General features: G+C 32.9%; 1 protein-coding gene across 1 annotated transcript in view; it reads right to left on the minus strand.

The window, feature by feature from the left end:
* Positions 1-22,197, minus strand: part of LOC129218387 (uncharacterized) — an 83,909-nt gene that overhangs the window by 55,958 nt on the left and 5,754 nt on the right. The window contains exons 2-5 of the mRNA XM_054852633.1: positions 18,433-18,499; positions 18,187-18,238; positions 12,298-12,450; positions 2,661-2,722 (exon numbers count right to left, since the gene is read on the minus strand). Of these exons, the coding sequence (XP_054708608.1) occupies positions 2,661-2,722; positions 12,298-12,450; positions 18,187-18,238; positions 18,433-18,499 (334 nt within the window). The remainder of the gene's footprint in view (positions 1-2,660; positions 2,723-12,297; positions 12,451-18,186; positions 18,239-18,432; positions 18,500-22,197) is intronic.

The raw sequence follows: 22,197 nt of genomic DNA on the forward strand, positions 1-22,197 counted from the left end.
TATAAAACCCTAATTTACAAAAACTGTACACATTTAACAGATATTGTAAAAAAAAGGTTAAAAAAAAACTACTTTTAGGAAAAAGTGCAAAAAATCTGAGTATTATAATTCAAAGTAGATTTACGGGAGGAATCGAAGGACCTTGTCTCCTCTCAATGTGCCAAAATTTTGCAAAACGTTAAATTTATGTGTGCTAAATTTGGCTAAGCTTTGATATTACCTGGATTTTTGTATAAGATATTTTTGCATTTTACTAGAGAATCGAAAACTCCTCTACTTGAGTTTTCGAGCATCAAAACACTTCTGTACTAAATTTGGAAAAGATCCGTTGTAAACTAGAATTGTCAGAGGAAAAACCCTTTATGAAGGGAGGCCAAACTCCTTCCTCCCCCCCCCCCCCCCCGCTTTGTAAATTTTTGCGCATCAAAGGAACTGTGTGCCAAATTTGGCAAAGATCATAACTCGATTTGTTAAAAGAAAAACACTTAATGGGGTTTTTCTTCCCTCAGGGTGGGGAGAAAACTCCCCTATGTGAATTCCTGAACATCAAAGGATCTCTTAAACGATCCAAAATAAACTGAATTTTGCATAAGGGCGAATCTTCTTTGGGGGAATTTCCACCCCCATAGGGAGGCGAAAACTCCCCTATGTGGATTTTTCAGAATCAAAGAAAGCTATGTGCAAATTCTATCAAAGTCCCAGTGTAAACTAGATTTTTGTAAGAAGGAAAACCCTCTATGGAGAGTTTCGCCCCTATAGAGAGGGGCGAAAGCCTCTATGTGAATTATTAAGCATCAAAAGACCTATGAGCCAAATTTTGCAAAATGTGTACAAGGAAAAACCCTCTATACATCGTTTCCCATCCGCAGGGAGCGAAAACCTCAAGGGAATTCTTGAGCATCAAAGTATCTACGGGTCTGATTTGGTAAACACAATTTGTAAAAAGAAAAGTCCTGAATGTGAGCATTTGCACACCATAGAAAGGGGGCGAAGACTCCCCTATGACACTTCTCGACCATCAAATGATTTAACAAAATTGACTGTGCTAAGTTTTTCAAACATCCCACATAAACTGGATTTTTTTCGTAAAGAAAAATCCTCATTGTGGTGTTCTTTGAAGGGAGGTGGGGGGGGGGGGGGGGGGGTGGGGGGGGGGTCTTTCTATGAGGAATTTTCGATTATCAAAAGGCTTCAGCACGAAATTCGGCAGAGATCTGACGAAAACTGAATTTATCGATGGAAAACCTCCTTATAAGGTACACAATTATTTTTTTCGAATTTTTTTTTACCTGTGAAAGCAGAATTTTCAGTATTGCTTTGCTAACACCAAAATGAAACGTCATCCTACCACTTTAACATAACGTAATATTCCACGTTCAAAATTGGTGCAAAAGTGGTGGTACAACACCATATTTCGACGTGCTATACGACATCGATCGACGAGACACATAGACGCTTTTTAGACCGTTCTGAGAGAACGTAATTTGAACGTGTCGGCTGGTGTGCTCTGAACGTGTTATAGAACGAGCTTTGAACTCCTTTGTGCTGCTTGGGTAGGGAGCATGCCAAGTAAAATCATGACAAGAAGTTTGCATGTTAAGTTTTTAATTGTGAACCAAATGAAAAGATTTTTTTTTTTTTTTTGCCGGCACTGTATGTGACACTTACTGTCGAAAATTATGCTTTATACAAAAGCATATGAAATCGGGATACTTTTTCGTTTTCTAATATGTTTCTCTTTATCATTTCTCAGAAATTATCATTTCATATAATAGATTTTTTGATAATGTCACCCTGAATATACAAAATTTCTATACCTGCAGTTCTTCTCTTCTTATAGAAACAAGTTCTGAAAAGCGTGCTTTTATTTATGTTCTGTGCAATTTCTAATTTTTGATAGTTAATCATTAAAAGCAAAAAAACTTTTTCATCAGATTTCATTAAAATGCAAAAAAAAAAAAAAAACCTAATCGCATTCAGCGAGCACACGTGAAACACTTGGTAAGTACGGTGTAGGCCGTGGACATAGAGTTGGGGACCCCTTATCTAGCTTGTAAATTTTTACCAGAACTGATCTCAGGTAGCCCTTAGAAATAAGATGACGAGCGATATAAGATTTCCGTGTGTGACACGGTCATCACATTTACTGGCAAATTTCGCCCGTGTTAGACACGGACAAATGCGTGGGCGTAACCTCGATTCCCGTTAGGGAGGGGCAAGCATAGACTCAACAAAATAGTGGCTTTTAGTTGCCCCCTTCCCCCTAGTATGGACCTCGGCAATTGTTTGAAATTATAGTCCCGTTCTTCCCAAAAAAGAACATTTTGCGCTATTTTTTGTCAGAAGAAGGGGAAAAAGCTGTTATGTGGCTCTCTCCAGAAAATTTTCGAAATTGCAGTCCTAAAACTGCAATTTTATACTCGTTGCGGATATTTGGAAAGATTTTGTTAGTCAGTGGTTCTCATCTAGGGAGGTCTCCTGTCTCTCTGCTGCCCACTGTCTGCGTCCGAGGAGGTCAAGCCAATAACTCCCTAAATAACAGATGAAACTTTACAAAAGTTTTTCGAGTAATTAAGGAGGTTTCGTTAGTTTAAAGTTATAGCAACCACTGCTGTTATTTGGCTTTCAACAGAGCTGCTTTTAGCAATTAAGTGACTTACCCTGGTTGTAGGCCGGACGAATCGTGCTGGAGAATGAAAACCTATGGTGTGTACAAGGTGATCTAAGAAAAAATAACATAATAAGAAATCAAAGCAGATAACAATTAACATTGTAGAAATTTTGAAGCAATTTGATTTCGAAAGAGTATGGGGGGGGGGGAATCTGGAGACGGGTACATATATATCAGTGGCGTACCTAGCATGGGTGACACCCGGGGCGGTAATTTGCGGAAAAAAATATGTAAACAAGAAATTCATGCAATTCAGAAACAGCTACATTCGTGTTATAACGAAATTTTGAGTCTGCTAATGCACAAAAACAGATTAAAGTGGGAGGCCCGGGGGTATACCCCCTCCCCCCCGGAAAATTTTCAAATTTTCCGGGGTCCGAAGTCCGTTTTCCAGTCTTAAAAATGCATTTAGCTTTATATTTTTTAAAAACTTGCAATTCCACTTAGGGTGTCACCCCCCAGACGAGTGACACCCAGAGCGGACTGCCCTCCCCGTAGTGACGCCACTGTATATATACAGGGTTATTTATATGTGTGGTCGCACCAGAATTCATTGTAACAAGATTATAGAGAAATTATTCGAATGGTTACACATTAGAAAAAATATGCTTTCATCAGACTTTCTTGGAAGGTTACTCATATTTAAGTGTAAGTTGACTTATATTTCACGTTAATTAATCGATGATTTAAATAATTCAAAACTATTGAATGTTCAGGCAATAACTTCTTTTAATTAGTTATAAATTGAAAGTGTAAAAATTAATCTTTTGGTTATAATGCTTTAAACTTCCAAACATGTGACCATGATTTCGTATACAGTAAAACCTGTTAAGTTGACCATCCTTATAAGTTGACCACCTGTCTAAGTTAACCGCTATTTTCAGGAACAGAATTAGATCATATCATATAATTCAACTTCTATAAGTTGACCACCTGTTTAAATTGACCGCAAAAGTACTGCACCGCAAGTGGTCAACTTACATTGGTTTCACTGTATGCCATATGTACACTGTCAAAACAATTCAGAAACGTTCCTGGAAAATAATAGGCAGCTGATATGCTCAATTTCTACCAATAACATATCTAGTAAAAAACGGGAACGTTTTCCGCTAAAAGTAACCTTTCTGAAATAATCCTTGAAACTTTCTGAAGAATTGGGAAACAACCCTGTTAAACCCAGTCATGTCTCGGGAACCGTCATACAAAATTAGGTAGGTTTAATGTAATTGATTAGCACCTTTCTTAACCAAGAAAGCACCAGATGCATTAAAGCAACCATGGCCAAAGCTAAGAGAGAATTGCAAACAAGAACCAAGCACCCTTGGTCCCAAGTCTGCATTCGTGCAACGTGAAGAAATTCAGGGAACATTTTTGCAAAGATACTTGATTTTATGGAGAAATAAATGAAAACTTGCGAAATTCCGAAACGTTCCACGGAAATAACCAGTAACGTTTCGGATTTTTTTTTTGAGTGTACTAGCAAGTTATACTATACATAATCATTGATATTTTGCTGTAAGATCATCAAAATAAAAAATAAATAAATAAAAATAATTAATTTGAATTTTGACATCTTGAATTCAAATTATGTTTTTCGCAATCACGTGTTTTTTTGCGTGTGTGCAGGCATGTGTGTGTGTGTGGGTATGTGTGTATGTAGGCGTGTGTGTTTGTGTCTGTGCAGGCATGTGTGGGTATGTGTGTGTATTTGTGTATGTGCAGGCGTGTGTGTGTGTGTGTGTGTGTGTGTGTGTGTGTAGGCTTGTGTTTGTGTCTGTGCGCAGGCATGAGTGTGTGGGTATGTGTGTGTGTGGGTATGTGTGTATGTGTGTGTGTGGGTATGTGTGTATGTGTGTGTGTGGGTATGTGTGTATGTGTGTGTGTGGGTATGTGTATGTATGCGTGTGTGTGTAGGATATGGACGCAACCTGGAGACGATTTCGCTAGAGGAGCAGCATCGTGAGGCCGGTCGACGGTGGTGCTGGTGGAGGCGGGGGGAAAATAAAATCATAGCACGCCAAAAACAGTCAAGAGAACAATAAGCAATCGTGATTGCTCAAAAAAAAAAAAAAAAGCAATATCAAGTTTAAAAGTTGTTTTGTTTTACTTTTTGACAGTGTTTGATTTTTGTTGTTGTTGTGTTTTTCAATTTTTCTTTCTTTCTTTCTTTCTTTTTTTTTTTTTTTCAGTTTTCAATCATTAGTAGTTTTTCAATAATTATTAGGTTCATGCTTTCTGACAACCAGAGTACACCAATTAACTTTACATCTGTTTGCCAAAGTTTATTTCATTTATAGACAAGGCATTTTTGCTGCACAAAAAAATGAATTAACACCCTGGGCGACTGGGTGGAATCGAACCCACATCTGTTTTACTGCCCACAGGCGCAAAACAAGAGCTTTTCGCCATTCGGCCGTGGAGGCTCTTGTTGGTTTTTGAGTTTACGAGCTCTGCTTCGGTGCTTATCTTTACGCATTCATTTTGAATTCTACCTTAGTTATTAAAGTTATTTGGCTCTAGGTGGAAATTTACACAAGCCATTCAGAAACTATAATCGATTTTATGATTAATCTCACGACGGTTAATTTTGCAGACTATTTTCGGATTCTTTTATCTCTGTCGTGGACTGCTGAAGGAAATTTTTTTGCTGGACTCATTTTGTATCAAAAAAACTGATTGGCTTCAATTGCAAGTAACACATCACATTGCTAATTTTTTTTGCTCTAAATTAGCAACCTGTGGGAGCTCCTACCTATTTTGTACTCAAGAGTGCTTCCCGCCCCAAAGGTGATGATAGCACATCCCCTCAAATGCTACAGAGCACCACCAGGATGAGAGCTCCCAAAAATGAGGTCAAAACACTTCCAAATAAACTCCCTTAAAATTTCAATGACATAACTCCACCATGAATCTTCCTCCCCCGCCCCCTCCCCCTCGTGGGCATCCCTGCCGTATCAAACATCTGCATTAAAAGTGCACGAAATTAGCATCTCGCGAATCTGTCATCGATTGAAGATATCATCCATGTTAGTGGAGTCATAAAAACCAGGGCTGCGGATTCGGAAGGAAAATGGCCGACTCTGACCCCGACTCCTGGATTTTGAAATGGCCGACTCCAACCCCGACTCCTGGATTTTAAAATGACCGACTCCGACCCCGACTCCTGGATTTTGAAACGCCAGACTCCGACTCCAACTCCGACTCCGGATATTTTTAATTTTTTTAAATTGTATTTTTTCAACTCCCTCTCTTCCTTCAGAGGAAGGGGGGAAACCTCTAAACAGAGATTGAAATATTAATTCCTTTTTATGAAAATTTCGCATTTTGTTTTTTATTGTAATCCCAAGACGCATACAACGTTGGAAATTCAATTTAAAAATCAAATTTTCCAATAGTTACGAGTTAAAAAGTGAGATGACTTAAAAATCCCTTTCAAAAAATTTTAAAAGGATTATTTGTAAATTGCCCCCCTTTAATGTTTAACAAATAGATATTGATCAAATCGTGTGCTTTCAATTTTTGAAAGCTGTAACTTGAGAGGAAAAAAGCTTTTTTTCTAAACCCAAGTTCTTGAGAGAGGGTGGTTCGCCCCGGGTGACACCCATCTGGTAGATGACACCCAAAGTTAATTTCAGAGTTTATAAAAAATATAAATATTTTAATTCTGAAAATTTTCGCGAATATATTTTAAATTATATTTCATCAATAAAATTTCAACGAAAATAGGGCACATATACGTCAGGAGCTAATTTTACACAAAATGCGGCGGTATACAAATTTGTACGAATAGCTTTTACTATACCAAAATTTCTTCTTCGCTAAATTTTTAATTTAAATTTTATTGGCTGCTTTAGAATTAACCTTAATATGAAGATTTTAAGATTAACTGCAATTATTGAGTGTTGTAATCAAGAAATCATTAACACTTATTTTGTTCCATACTTTTTAGTGAGAACCAAGTTTATAGAAATAGTCTTAATAAAGAAAAAAACATTATATTATTTCATCGAATCTTTTGGATTCGTGCTTTCGCGCCAGAACTTCTTTGAATTTGCCGATCACCCTTAAACGTTTCAACCTTAGCTAAGGGCATGGACTTACTAATTTGTTACGTTTCTTGTACTATTTTATAACTGAGATCGAACAAAACACAGTATATCTATTTTCATTTGAAAGTGGTTACTTGAAAATGTTAGGCAACAAAACCGTTTGCTGACAGTTGCTGTTAGTTAAGTTAAAAAGCAAGCAAACTAGGGGACGGCCACAGAAAGTTCGGTAAGCATTCAAGCTAGCTGATTGACATAATGGCAGTTATTTTCTCATTAGTATCTTTTTATACATGTAATCGAACCAATTGGTAATCAGTTTTTAAAAAATGCAAGGAGTATGTTTTCTAACGACTCCGACTCCTTTACCCAAAATCAGTTCGACTCCGACTTTTCGACTCCGACTCCGACTCCACAGCCCTGATAAAAACTATAAAACATGCTTTTATGTTTCTCCGACTATTCCGTACTAGACGACTGTATTAAAATTGATAGAAAACATCACCTGACGAATTTTTTCTTCGGGTTTCTGGAACCAGAGAAACTTAAGTTAGGAAACATTATGTTTGTACATTTTTCTGCTCTAAAATCTGTACCTCAGAGCCAGAACAACGCCAGTCATACAATTGCTACTTTACAGGAGAGATGGAAAACGTTTGTCTGGCACATGCAAAGGATGGGACCGCACTCTTTTAACACTGGTAAAAAATTACAAAGGATTTTGTTTTTAGAACTACGTTCACATGACTTGATACGGAATAGAATTCTACATAAAATGCACTAAAAACGGAAAATCGCATTTTTCAACTTGCGTTTTGAGGTATAAAAATAATTGTTGGTATAGAAGAACTCTTTTCACGGGTGTACAGAACTTACATTTTGGGGAGGAGGGAATATTCAATTTACGGAATGATAAAATTTGAGCATTATCACAGATCAGCGCCGAATGAAAATATATATTACATATTAGTCATCGAGTTAAAAAAAAATTTCATATTGCACTACTGTCTCCATGCCGAATAAGGGAACTTTTGGGAGGTCACAGCGACCTATCATGACCTCCCATCGGGGCAGCTCTGATTCCCTCCTGATTCCATACGAGAACAACTGCATAAAAGTTCAAGAAAATATCACCTTATGAGTATTAACTTTGAGTCAGTTTTATCATCCAGTTTCTAGAGCACAAATTTGAAAAATGAGGGATCGTGCTTTCTATTTCCGAATCAAAAGAATGATTGTTTTCACCTAGATAATGCTTATGGAAAAATTTAGTTGTTAAGAGAATTTATTTAGGAAATTTTATCATTCAAAGTCAACTTATGTTCAGTGATTTTATTAATGTAGAAAGAAAATGCAACAGCATTTTCAAAAATCTACTTTGCTATTACACTTTGTTTCTAAATTTATATCCAAAATTAAAGTAGATTCAGTCGGGGTTAAAAAGAAATTTCAAGTAAATATGAGCAAACTCTATTACCACACAAGTAGCAGTTTTTGAATTTTAAACTAACGGTGAGTGATGACTAGGTAACGTATTCTGATAGTGCTGCGTGTTTGTGCAGGCGTCATCATTGCTTAAATACGCTGTGAAAAAAAGATGATTTTTAAAGTTTAGTAATTTTACATTTTCCTCTCCAGCAGGTTATAATTTTTAGTAATATTTTAATGATTTTTTTCACCTAAGTAATGCTTATAGAAAAAATTAGTTTATAATAAATTTTTTTTTAGGAAACTTTATCATTCAAAGTCAACTTATTTTCAATGATTTTAATCAGGTAGGAAGAATATGCTGCAGTATTTTCAAAAAGCTCCTTTGCCATTGCTCTTTAATTCTAAATTTGTATCCAAAATTAAGTTAGCATTAGTCGGGGGTGAAAAATAAAAACATGAGGTAACTGGGAGCAAGTTCTATTACCACACAAGTGGCAGTTATTGAATTTTATACTGTCGGTGAGTAATGATTTGGTAACATATAGAAGACATTCTGAGAGTGCTGCGCGTTGCCAAACAATTGTGTTGGCTTCAGCATTGCTTGACGATAGCACTGTAAAAATAAAAAAATGAAAAAAATTAAATTTAGTGATCTTACATTTTCTTCTTCAGCAAGTCTACAGATTTGAAAGTATTTGGTTTCAACATGTTTTACACACCATGTCGAGGATTGTGAAGACATTTATTTTGGAATTTCAACTTCCCAAGTATTTTTGATGTGAGATTTAACAAGAGATGTAAAATTTCCGGAAATTTTGAAGTGGTGGAAAAAAAACCGGTTTTTACCGGGTTTTTTCGGGAAAAATTGGAAAAAATGGAAAAATTGATTTTTTTATAAATAAAAATAGGGTTTCTTAATAGCTCTGTGTTTCTTGGAACATAGAAAGAGTTAAGCATAAAAAATATGTGCAATCCACACATCTTTTTTTCTGCTTGATAGAAATACACATAAAGGTAAGTTTAATTAGAAAAAAAAAACTTTCTTTTATAACTAAGAGTTTTTTTGGTCAAATATCAGAAAAAAATCAAGTCGTTGTTCAACCAATAATTTTGAGTAAGGTGTGTCTCATTATAATAATTACATTTTCTATTTTAGATTGCCATTGAAAAATGAAATAACAATTGTAATTTTTGACTTTCAAACATGATGAATATTGTTTGAAAGAAAAATAAGTATGATTTCAATTCCTTACAATGTTACTTTACTGTCTGAAAATGAAAGCTATTGAGTTTTGATTTTTTCCCGTCCAGTATAAGTCCAAATCAAAACTAACTTGGTTTTTCTTTTTCTTTCCAACAGAAACCCCAAATCAAAACTACGCAATGGTTTCTAAAGCTGAACCAAAACTTAAACTGGAATTTCAGTTTATTCATACGGCCGTGCTAAGCACAGTAGTAAAAGTAGTCACACCTGCAATTTTGAACAAAACTGAGCTATTACAACCAAATTTTTCTCTGTTTCGAGTTTTACTTAATAAATAAAATGTTTTAGTGTCATTTGATCAGGAACTTTTTTTTTTTTAATTCTGAAAAAAAAAGGCATCTGAACCAAATATACGGTAGAGTCAAACTTTAAAGCACCATATCTGAGCTTGAGCTTAACTGCAAGTTCCACTTTTGTGTCTGTAAGCACGGCAATATACAGAATGCGGCAAAAAAAAAAAAAAAAAAAAAAAAACTCGGAAAAAGATTTCATCATCGAATGCAAGTAAAGTAATTTCATTTTAATGAGTGTCTTATTTATTTTTGCATATCTTCTAGTTTATGTATTGTTTTTTGGCTTTCTGACAATTTTAAGCAAAAGAACTGCTATTTTAAAGTTGTTTAACCAAGTACAACAGCAGTTCGTTTGCTTTTTGTGCCTCGGCAAACATTTTTTGATGCAGTATACCACTTCAAGTGGCTTGGAAATGATACCGGATGTTGGAAAGTGTACAAAAAAGAATAGTGAACAGTTAATCGTCAGGTCATCCAAAAGTGAGTTCAATGAAACCTTTGGTTTCCACAAGAGAAGTTGTTCGTAAGATGAGAATTTGTGACCGATATGTCGACAAGTGAGACTAAGGGCAAAAACTGCTCATACAGAAGTTTTACGAGTTCCAAAAAGTTCAGGCATTCGTATGACTCCAAAGATGCCAGAAACGTTTGAGACGGGCCGCAAGTCCACGCTGGAAGTGATACCTTTCACTGACTTGCCGTTCAACTAGCTCGTAATCCCCAGAAAAATAGGATTTGGTCTGTAGACACTCCATGAATGGTGTGAACCATAGAAAGCGTTAAACATCACCAAAATCCGAAGTCAGGCTTTTGTCTGTGATGGAATTAGCACAAGCGACAAAAAATCTCTGGTTTTTTTGTGAATGAAGGCCATGAAATGAATCAAAAAGTGTACCAGAAGGACATTTTAGAAACCGTTATAATTCTCTGGACCTAAGAGCACTTTAGAGCAGCAATGTAGACTGGACATTTCAATTAAACTCTACAACAGTTCATACGGCCAAAAAGACAGGAGTAGTGCAAAAGGTGCATTGTTTTACATGATATTATCTCTAGAGTGGGCGCTCTACTCGATAGACCTGAATCCCATTTATTACACTGTATGACCTACACTAGTCAAAAATCACTTGTCCTACTTGAGTCAAAAATCTACTCTAAACTACGGTTGGTTCGGAGAGTTTGGACTCTCCGAACCAATTGCTTTATAGGGAACATGATTTATTAAAGGACTTGTAGCCCGGCCCCTGAATGAAAATTTCAGTAAGCAGTTACACCTCTGTATTACTTCAAAAGGCGGCCATTTTGAAACCAATTAATTTATTGATTGCTAAAGGTCTTCTTATATCGTTATTTTTTGTGTTTCGTTCATTTATTTTTAATAAAATTACATAGAAAATTTCTTGCGCGTTTTTTTTTTTTTTTTTTGCCGCACCCTGTACATTTGGTTCACAGTCAGCAGAAACATAGTTCTGTGATTTAAGTTATGCTTGTTTGTTTTATAAAGAAGGAAAATAAGTTCTTCACTTAGGATATTGGTTTTTATTTATTTATTTATTTATTATTATACATATATATATTTTTTTTTTTTTGAAAAAGTATTGAATGTTTTTTCATCGACATGCAAATTAGGTTATCATACAACAACTTACATTATCAAAGTTAGACAGTATTTTAACATACAAGGAGGAGGTGGAGAGAGGAAAATGGATCAGAATTTAAGTATGAGAAATTTCTAATCACTTTTTGCTTATAACTTTAATTAAAACTTCCTAAAAAGTTGAAAAAATTAATTTTTTCAATTTTTCCTTAGTGGAAATTTACTTCTTCGGAAAAAAAAACGTTTTTTTTTTCCGTTTATTTCCGAAATTTTCCGGTTTTTTCCGACTGTTTTCATCTCTAGATTTAAGTGTTTCCATTTACCTCATAAATATTGTACTCAGGGGTCTATGGAAAGCGCTGAGTTTTTCACTCTTCCTATTGCTTTATAAAATAAAAATTTGATGTAAATTTTACTGTTATGTGCATTTTACAAAAATTCTGGGCAAAAGTTAATTTTTTGCATGTTTTTTTCTCTTTAAATGCTTTGAGATAACATTTGGGTTATTAAAATGGGTCCATGCGACCTACAGCCCACAGATTTAGTATTGTTGTGTGGAACGTCTTAAGCTTTTAAACTGAGTGTATATAGTGAAAATTTTCTACCATCATCAAGAATATGGGAAAATAAATGGGTTGTTTCCATTTGCTCTCTAGTCTATAGAGTAAAAGGAGACATGATTACTTAGCTCACAAACAGTCCAAAAGTCAACATTTCCTACCCATATTTTAATGATTTAATAGACTTCTTGAACCCTCGAGTATTGAATTGTACAGTTAGCAAGGTTCCTTTTACAAGTTATTGAAATTTGACTTTTTTTTACTGATTCTTCTGGTTACAAGTCAAAAAAATTCTTATCCACTGACTTTGTGCTCATGTATAAGCAAGCACGATGCAAATGATTAGAGTCTTAGCAGTGGTTCATTTTTTTCTGGGTGCGTACATTGTTCTTTTTTGGCAACAGATTTTTTTTTCGGTGTTAATTATATACTTACAATCTTCCTCGGTTGAACCTTGATTTAAGTCAGTTGAAGTCTTTGCTGTAATTTTAGTCTTCTTTCCAAGAGAAAACTCTTGGAATGATTTAACTAAGCTCGAGCAGGACAGAGATCTGTGCGTCCTTTGAGGTAAAGGCGGACGAGGAGGAACTGCAAAATAAAATAAAGCACTAATTGTATTTACAAATTTTAAGCACATATTTTATGCATTTTTATTACAAGAGTACAAGATAATTCTAGAGGTACTTCTAGAGATACTTCAAGATACTTCAAGTACAAGATACTTCTCTTTCTACATATTATTTCAAAATAGAACAAAAATTCTCAAACTAGCTATATTTGCGTTTAAAAACGAAGCTATAAATCTAATTTTCTTTCACCTTCATATCGGAAAGTGATTTCAACGAGGATAGAAACACTGTATTACAAACGTACAGAAACAAGGAAATAAAATGTCGCAACCCTGTATATTTATTATACAAGATAGTGTAAAGTGTACAGCGAAAAACAGCCATGGAAATATAATATATGCTACTTACAAAGCTACCTAGAACCTGTTCTTCAGTTCACACACACAAACATCTTTATGGAAAAAAATATTCGTGGTTATAAGAGAGGTGTTTAGAGCCCTCTAGCGACTGAAGTATTGGACGAAACATTGCCAAAACTTATGGCCGTACATAAAAAACCATAGGATTTCGACTTCTGAAATAACACGGGACGCTCGGCATAAGTGATAACTTTCATAGGATTAAGTTATTATCATTTTTTAATCCTATAAAGTAACAATTGGCTTATGGTAGCTATAATAAGCAACGAAATTTTTACATTGTATGTTATCTAAAAATGTTGCAAATACTGCATCAAGTACAGTTCCGTGACTTGTAGTGGCTTCTTCTGGCTTATTAATCATTTGTAATTGTAATTAGGATTGTACAAACGATAGTAAATTTTTAGCTCGATCAGAAGCAAAATTAACGTTAAAATCTGCGGTTGAAATTAAAGGAATTGCATAATAATCTTCATTAACTAAAGCAGAACCTTCTTGTGTATAATTTAAAAGCTGTTTATGAATAAATTGAACAATACTTGAAACACTTTTGTTTGGAGATATATATATGTTGGCAATAATAATTTGTTTCTTTGCTTCATTGAGACATTCCACTATTCACATTTCACCAATATCGTTTTGTGGTGCCGTATTAAAGCTTGTATCATTATTAACGTGTAATCCTATGTTTGGAGCGACAATATTTATGCAATCAAGATCATTCTGATAACTTGCTACGCCTCCTGCTCTTATATTTTGACGCTTTAATTGCACAATACGTTTAAAAGATGGAATAATTTCAGTATCATCATTTTTGCCCCCCCCCCCCCACTTTTCTACAAAAATCACCAGGGACCCTAACCGCACACTTTATTGGATCCCTCCCCCCCCCCCCCCAAATAACTAAATTTTTAACGAGTGATTGTTTTAAAGTCAGTTTAGATTTTATTCTGTGATGCACAAAATAAATGTTTGTTTATTATTTTTTGTTTTCTTGGCCGTCCACAACCCCTGCATTGCGGAGTCTGCAGGGATGAAGTTCGTTTAAAATATGTACACATTATCACAGTTCAAAACCCTAAATGAAGCGATATATTTTTTTAGTATAACTAATTGCAAAAATATTTTTGTTTTGAAAATAAATTTAAAGATTAAATGCTGTTTTGAATATATATTGTTTACAATGTTATTGGTATTATATTGTATTATTAGACTCACCTTTCGTTATGAGAGTGCGTTATGATGCGACGATCGTCCATCTTCTGTTAGTTTCATTACTTTTTCTACTATCGCTTAAAGGTGACCCAAAGAGTAAAGAAATAAAATTTCAGCGACCATGCGCGCTTTTGTCGTATGCGCGAACGAAAGGAATGCCAGACGAGAGTTGCGCCGTTACGCGCGTTATGTCACAAAACGGTTTACCCTCCCATAAGAAGTTATCACTCAAAAAATAGGGGATCGAAAAAAAAAAACGCAATCAAAAAATCAATTCGCTGACCACAACATCCCACAATAGTGCCACGCGTCTGAGCCTGAACGGGGAATGAGCCTTACCCCGCCATCTACTACGAATTCATAGAACTAAACTTACCCCGCCATTTATTAAGAATTCATAGAACAAAACAATTAATTAAACATTTAATTTGCAATTATTTCGGTCAATCTGATTCTTTAAAAAGAATATCCTGTAGCCTTCCTCAATAAATGGACTACTCAACACAAAAAGAATTTTTCAATTCGAACCAATAGTTTCTGAGATTAACGCGTTCAAACAAACAAACAAACTCTTCAGCTTTATATGATTAGTATAGATGTACATTTGGTGTAAAAATTTATGCGCTTGAAATGCTATATTTTTATGAATGATATTTACAATTTTATTCATAAAAATACAATACCATAGCATTAACTGATACTGGCTATTATTTTGAACATTGACTATTATATTCATAGTCTCTGTAAAACTGATTGCATATATATTACTGTAGTGTGTAATGTTTATATGTATTTTAGATTTAATATTGCACTATAAATTTTTATATATTTCAACTGAGTTAAGCATTAACTGCTATACAAATTTTTCTTTTAGTCAGCTACTTTTACAAAATTAAAACAAAATGCATTAGTCAGTGCACAACCACGCGACATTTTCCTTTTTTCTAACCAACTTTTAATTTTCAACTAGACATTTTTAATCTTTATTAAAATAGTAACATTACTAATAATTTTATTTATATAAATTAAAAAAAGAATATTAGATTATTACATTATCCTAATTAATAAATCATACAAATACAGTGTATTGCTTTTTGATTATTTTTAATAAAACATGAATAATATTAATGTGATTAATGCATATAATTTGTAAATTGCAAGTATCATAGTTCAAAAAATAAAGATCGCAATACCATATGTTCAAAATAAATATTGGATATGTATCATGTTATACGTATATCAGATAACCTTGAACCTCACAAGTGCCAACACATTTAAATACGAAACAGAAATTAGGGGGAAAACATAGTATGTATTAAGTTTTCGTAAATATGTGAAGTCAACTGCTAATATTTTTTGGACAGTATGCAGTTAAAAAAAAAAACAGCCTATTGCATTTTGGTTCATAAAAATTCCCCGCGCTTTCGAAAACAGACGTTTACTCTCAATTTTAGAGTTAAAAAAAAAAAAAAAAACATTCGGTATTCGGCCGAATATTCGGTTTTGAGTTGTAACGGAACATTTGGTGTTCAGCAAAATGTGATATTCAGTACACCTCTAGTCAATACTGTCAATACTATGGTTATTAAGCACACAAAGTAAATGAAAATATTTCGAAGCAGTTGTAGGCTGATTTGTAACAGTTTGAAGCGTCGGTACCTTACAATGTAAGGGAGGCGAGAGGGGTACGAGATTATTCAAGATTTCATCGAGGGGTCATGAAAATTATACAAAATCTTGACGAGGGGATACATTACTTTTTCAGTAAATGAAGTTCATCTTCCCGCACCCCCTATCCACGCTCCTTTATCAGATAACTTTTTCCAAACAAGTAGCAAAAATCCTTCGTATACGTAAATTAGTTTATGACAAATTGTTTACTTCAATGCTAATAAACGCAATAAAAATCGATAAAATCTTCTCTACTCCAAATATGTGCTTTTTAACACAGAATTCTTAACAATCTTATTGCTAATCATCAAAATGCACTACGTTTAGACACACACACATAAATAAATATGAATAAATAAATAAATATAAAAAATGCTGCAAAGTGGTACTTTCTATGATACATATATTTAATTATAATGTAACCTATCTATTTTTAACCGAACGGATCGCATATGGGCAATGGAAATAAAATAACGTGAGATACAAGATTGCCTGTATCAGACACGGTCAATTTTGATAAGTGATTATAAAACATTAAAACAATTAAAGTAATATTAAACTGAAAGATTTCAATAAATTAATTCAAAATTCAAGTAAATTTATTGAAGTAGTTAAAATCAAATAACAATCAGAAAACGAAGTAAATTTGTTTCCATAAGCTACTTTTTTCATTTGAAAAAAGGAATAATATTACAAAATAATTTTCTTAACTTTAATCAATGGATTGCACAAATTTTTCTCTAAATAATAGCAATATAGTGATTATAAAACATTAAAATAATAAGAGTAATATTAAATTGAAACATTAAAATAACATAATTCAAAATTTAAGTAAAATTATTAAAATAGTTAAAATCAAGCAACAATAAAAAACAAACTAAATTGGTTTCCATAAGCCTTTTTTTTTTTCATTTCAGAAAAGGAATAATATTACGAAATAATTTCCTTAACTTTAATCAATGGAATGCACAAATTATTCTCTGAATAATAGCAATATAGCAATATAGGGGTTGCAAAACATTAAAATAATATAAAATGGAAACAGTAAAATAAAGTAATTCAAAATTTAAGTAAAAATATTGAAGTAGTTAAAATCAAACAACAATCAAAAAACAAAGTTTTCCATAAGCTGCTTTTTTCACTTGAGAAAAGGAATAATATTACAGAATAATTTCCTTAACTTTAATCAATGAATTGCATAAATTATTCTCTAAATAATAGCAATATAGTGATTGTAAAACAGTAAAATAATTAGAGTAATATAAAATTGAAACATTAAAATACATTAATTCAAAATTTTAGTAAAAATATTGCAGTAGTTAAAACCAAACAACAATCAAAAAACAAAGTAAATTTGTTTCCATAAGCAATTTTTTTCATTTGAAAAAAAGAATAATATTACAAAATAATTTTCTTAACTTTAATCAATGGATTGCACAAATTATTCTCTAAATAATAGCAATATAGTGATTATAAAACATTAAAATAATAAGAGTAACATTAAATTGAAACATTAAAATAACTTAATTCAAAATTTAAGTAAAATTATTAAAGTGTATTTAAAATCAAGCAACAATAAAAAACAAAAGTAAATTTGTTTCCATAAGCTGCTTTTTTTCATTTGAGAAAAGGAATAATATTACGAAATAATTTTCTGAACATTAATCAATGGATCGCACAAATTATTTTCTAAATAATAGCAATATAGTGATTATAAAACATTAAAATAATAAGAGTAACATGAAATTGAAATATTAAAATAACTTAATTCAAAACTTAAGTAAAATTTTTAAATTATTTAAAATCAAGCAACAATAAAAAAAACGAAAGTAAATTTGTTTCCATACACTGCTTTTTTCATTTGAGAAAAGGAATAATATTACGAAATAAGTTTCTGAACTTTAATGAATGGATCGCACAAATTATTCTCTAAATAATAGCATTATACTGATTATAAAACATTAAAATAATAAGAGTAACATTAAATTGAAACATTAAAATAACTTAATTCAAAATTTAAGTAAAATTATTAAAGTATTTAAAATCAAACAACAATAAAAAAAAAACTAAAGTAAATTTGTTTCCATAAGCTGCTTTTTTTTCATTTGAGAAAAAGAATAATATTACGAAATAATTTTCTTAACTTAAATCAATGGAATGCACAAATTATTCTCTAAATAATAGCAATATAGGGATTGTAAAACATTAAAATAATAAGAGTAATATAAAATGGAGACATTAAAATAAATTAATTCAAAATTTAAGTAAAAATATTGAAGAAGTTAAAATCAAACAACAATCAAAAAACAAAGTTTTCCATAAGCTGCTTTTTTCATTTGAGAAAAGGAATAATATTATGAAATAATTTTCTTAACTTTAATCAATGGATTGCACAAATAAATCTCAAAATAATAGGAAGTTTTTTTTGTGTTAGATTCAATTTAACTTACCCCAAGAAGGTGCATCTAAGATATTTTCTATACTTTCAGAGAAACTTACAACCTGAAATTAAAGGAGAACAAACTTTCAGATCTAAGCTGAGAAAAAAGTTTAAATTTAAAACAAGTTTATAATGTAGCTTTACATCAGGTATATTATTCATCGATAGCACAAAAAAGCAGAAAAATACGGTACACAAGCTGCGCATTAATATTTGAACAGTTTTTGTACTGGTTATTAAAAATTTTATTTCTTACTTTTCTCCGTCGTGGTACATCATTCATCTCTTCGTTTCGGCTGATTGATACAGATTTAGAACTAAAACTAAATAAATGACTCAATTTAAAAAATTGAATAAGGGAAACTAACATTTTCCATTTTTATAATCAAAATAATTTTTTTTTTTTTTCAGTCGTAAAAACAGTAGTTTTAATATTGTTGTAAATTTCAGTTTGCGTGAAGAAAATCATTTGCCATGACATTAAAGCAACATGGAAGTTTATTTGACTTCTATATACAAAATATGGGTAAGCAGTTAGATATATATATATACTGTAAAAAACCAAAATGATTTTTTTAAAAAGTGAAATAGACTGTGAAAGATCAAATCTGGTAAATGTTTACACTCGTCAGCGAATGTCAGCAATCGCAGAGCAAATACACCGGAGAAAGACCGACTATATATTTATTTACATTTTTATACATTAACCGTTGAATGTTGACGTTCACCAAATCTGATCTTTCAAAGCAACATATGTATCGTAGGGTGAGTACTACAATTACATAACTACAAACTTGAAAAAAGAGACTTTTCCACTTTGGTTGAAAGTTTGGTTTGTTCGAAAAGAAAAACAAAATACTTCGACTTCAACTTCAATTTTCTTTTTTTTTTAAATGCAGTAACATAAAAATAACATAATATTTAATTAAGTCTTCACATTTTCCAAAAAACGAGGGAAAAAAAAAACTTTGTTGAGTTTTCCTCCAAACAGCTAAATTGTAGTTACCTACTGCAGTATTCACCCCATGCCGGAATGCAACGGAAAGATGTTCCGATATTAATTTTCAAGTGAAAGAATTAACAGTTAAGTCGAAGTAATCATATACCTGTACCGATCTCTGCTACCATGTACTGGATCCCGTTTCCAAACAGGACCCAGAAAACGCAAGACACCTTCGCGGGATGCCCCCCCCCCCCCCCGACGTGGGTATCCTTCTCCCATCCGCTAGCCATGGTCAAACAGTACTTCTGGGCAAGACTTGTTGGAAAAGTCGTAGAAATGGATCTGCTGAAAATTACCTGTTTTTCACCCCTTCGCTTTGAAATAGGGAATTTTGAAACGTCTTCGTTTTGGGGGATTTTCAATTCTTCTTTGATGCCGTTGTATTTTTTGTTTCATTGTCTTTCTTTTCAATGCGCTTTTTCAGAAAACTATTATTATTGTAATGTTTTAAGGATTCACACCGGAGACAGGAGCAGATTTTAGGGGGAAGGTGAACTGGGGACACGTGCTCTTCACAAAAGGATAAAAATAATTTAATTATCCCGTTAAATGATTTTTAACTCATTTCTCCATAACGTGTATGAAGATTTTAAAACTTCTATTTTTAAAAATATCACAAAACATACTTGAAAAAAATCCCTTGTTTGTTGCAGGAGTAATATCGGAGTCAGAGATCAGTTAGCATGAGACTATGGGTCTCTTTCATAAGCTAGTTCGTTCACATGTTACAATCATTATGACCAGAGACTAGAGATGTAAAATTTCCGGAAATTTTGAAATGCTGAAAAAAACCGGTTTTTTACCGGATTTTTTCGGGAAAAATTGGAAAAGATGGAAAAATTGATTTTTTATGAATAAAAATAAGTTTTCTCTGATTAGCCCTGCGTTTCTTGGAACATATAAAGGGTTAAGCATTAAAAATTATATGCGATCCACGCATTTTCATTTTTTGCTTGACAGAAATACACATTAATTAATTAGTAAGTTTAATTGGAAAAAAAAACTTTTTTGCTTTATAACAGAGAGCTTTCTTGGTCAAACACCAGAAATAAGTCAAGTCGTCGTTCAACCAATAATATTGGATAAGGTGTGTCTAATCATAACAACGACATATCTATTTTAGATTCAATTTGAAGTTTGAAATAAGAGTTATAAGTTTTGACTTTCAAACATGATTGATATTATTTGAGCGAAAAATAAGTATGATTTCCCATCCTTACAATGTAACTTTACCGTCTGAAAATGAAAGCTATTGCGTTTTGATTTTTTCCAATCCATTCTGAGTCCAAATCAAAACTAAATTGGTTTTTCTTTCCAACAGAAACTCCAAACAAACTGTGTAATGGTTTCTAAAGCTGATCCAAAACTTAAACTAGAGTTTTTAGTTTGTTCATACGGCCGTGCTAAGCACAGTAGTAAAAGTAGTCATACCTGCACTTTTGAACAAAACTGAGATTTTTTCCTCTATTTCGTATTTTACTTAATAAATAAAATGTTTTAGGGTCATTTGATCAGGAACTATTTTTTAAAAAAATTCTGAAATGAATCAAATGTATGAAAGAGCAAAACTTCAAAACGCAATATCAGATAACACAATATCACAATATGCAGTTGAGCTTCAGTTCAACTGCAGATTCCACTTTTGTGCTGAGCACGGCAATATACAGGGTGCGGCAAAAGAAAAAAAAAGATAACAAAATAACTCGGACAAAGATTGCATCATCGAGTGGAAGTATAGTAATTTCATTTTAATGAATATCTTATTTAATTTTGTCCCTCACTTAATTAGAAAATAATTTGCAATCTATCTCCTAGTTTATGTATTGTTTTTCGATTTTCTTAAAATTTTAAGCAATAGACCTGCTTTTTCTGAAGCTGTTTAACGAAGTAGAACGACAGTTCGTTTGCTTGTTGTGCCTCGGCAAACAGCTTTTGAGGCGGTGTACCGCTTCAAGTGGCATGGAAATGATAGTCAATGTCCGGAAAGTGTGCAAAAACGAACAGTGAACATTTCAGTTAATCGTTACGTCATCCATAAGAGAGTTCAATGAAATCCTACGGTTTCCACGAGACAAGTCGTTCATAAGATGGGAATTTGTGACCGATAAGTGCGACTAAGGGCAAAAACAGCTCTAACAGAACTTTAACGAGTTCCAAAAAATTCAGCCATTCATATGACTCCAAAGGTGCCAGAAACGTTTGAGACGGGCCGCAAGTCCACACTGGAAGAGATACCTTTCACTGATTCACAGTTGAACCAGCTCATAACCTCCAGAACAATAGGATTTAGCCTGTAGACACGCCAAGCAGATGTGTAGAAAATGTTAAATATCGCCAAAATCCAAAGTCAGGCGTTGTGATAAAATCAGCTTAAGCGACAAAAAAAAAAAAAAAACTGTGTGGGTTTTTTTTTTTTTTTTGTGTTAATGAGGGCCATAAAATGAATCAAAAAGTGTACGAGAAGGACATTTTAGAAATTTCTGTGGACCTAAGCCCTTCGGCACAGCAATGTAGACTGGACATTTCGATTTGACTCCACACCACTTTATACGGCCAAAGAGACAAGAGTGGTAAATTCGTCACTAAGGATATTTGTTTAATTTTTTTTTTTTTTTTTGCAAAAAGTATTAAATCTTTTTTTATCTAAATGCAAATTATACTATCATACAACAACTTGCATTATGAAAGTTAGACAGTATTTCAACCTACAAGGAGGGAGTGGGGGGAGGAAATTGCAGCAGAATTTAAGTGTGAGAAATTTCTAATCTCTTTTTGCTGAAAATTTCAATTAAAACCACCTGAAAAGTTAAAAAAAATTCTTTTTTCAATTTTTCCGGAGTAGGAATAAACCCCTTCGGAAAAAAATCTTTTTTCCGTTTTTTTCGAAATTTTCTGTTTTTTCCCGATTGTTTTTGTCTTTACCAGGAGACCGAAAAAAAAAACTAAAATCTTTGGAGCCAAGAACATTTTTAACGTACTAAATACATTATCATTTATTGAAACGAAAAATTAGTGCAA

This window comes from Uloborus diversus, chromosome 3, assembly GCF_026930045.1.
Source record: "Uloborus diversus isolate 005 chromosome 3, Udiv.v.3.1, whole genome shotgun sequence".
Lineage (NCBI taxonomy): Eukaryota > Metazoa > Arthropoda > Arachnida > Araneae > Uloboridae > Uloborus > Uloborus diversus.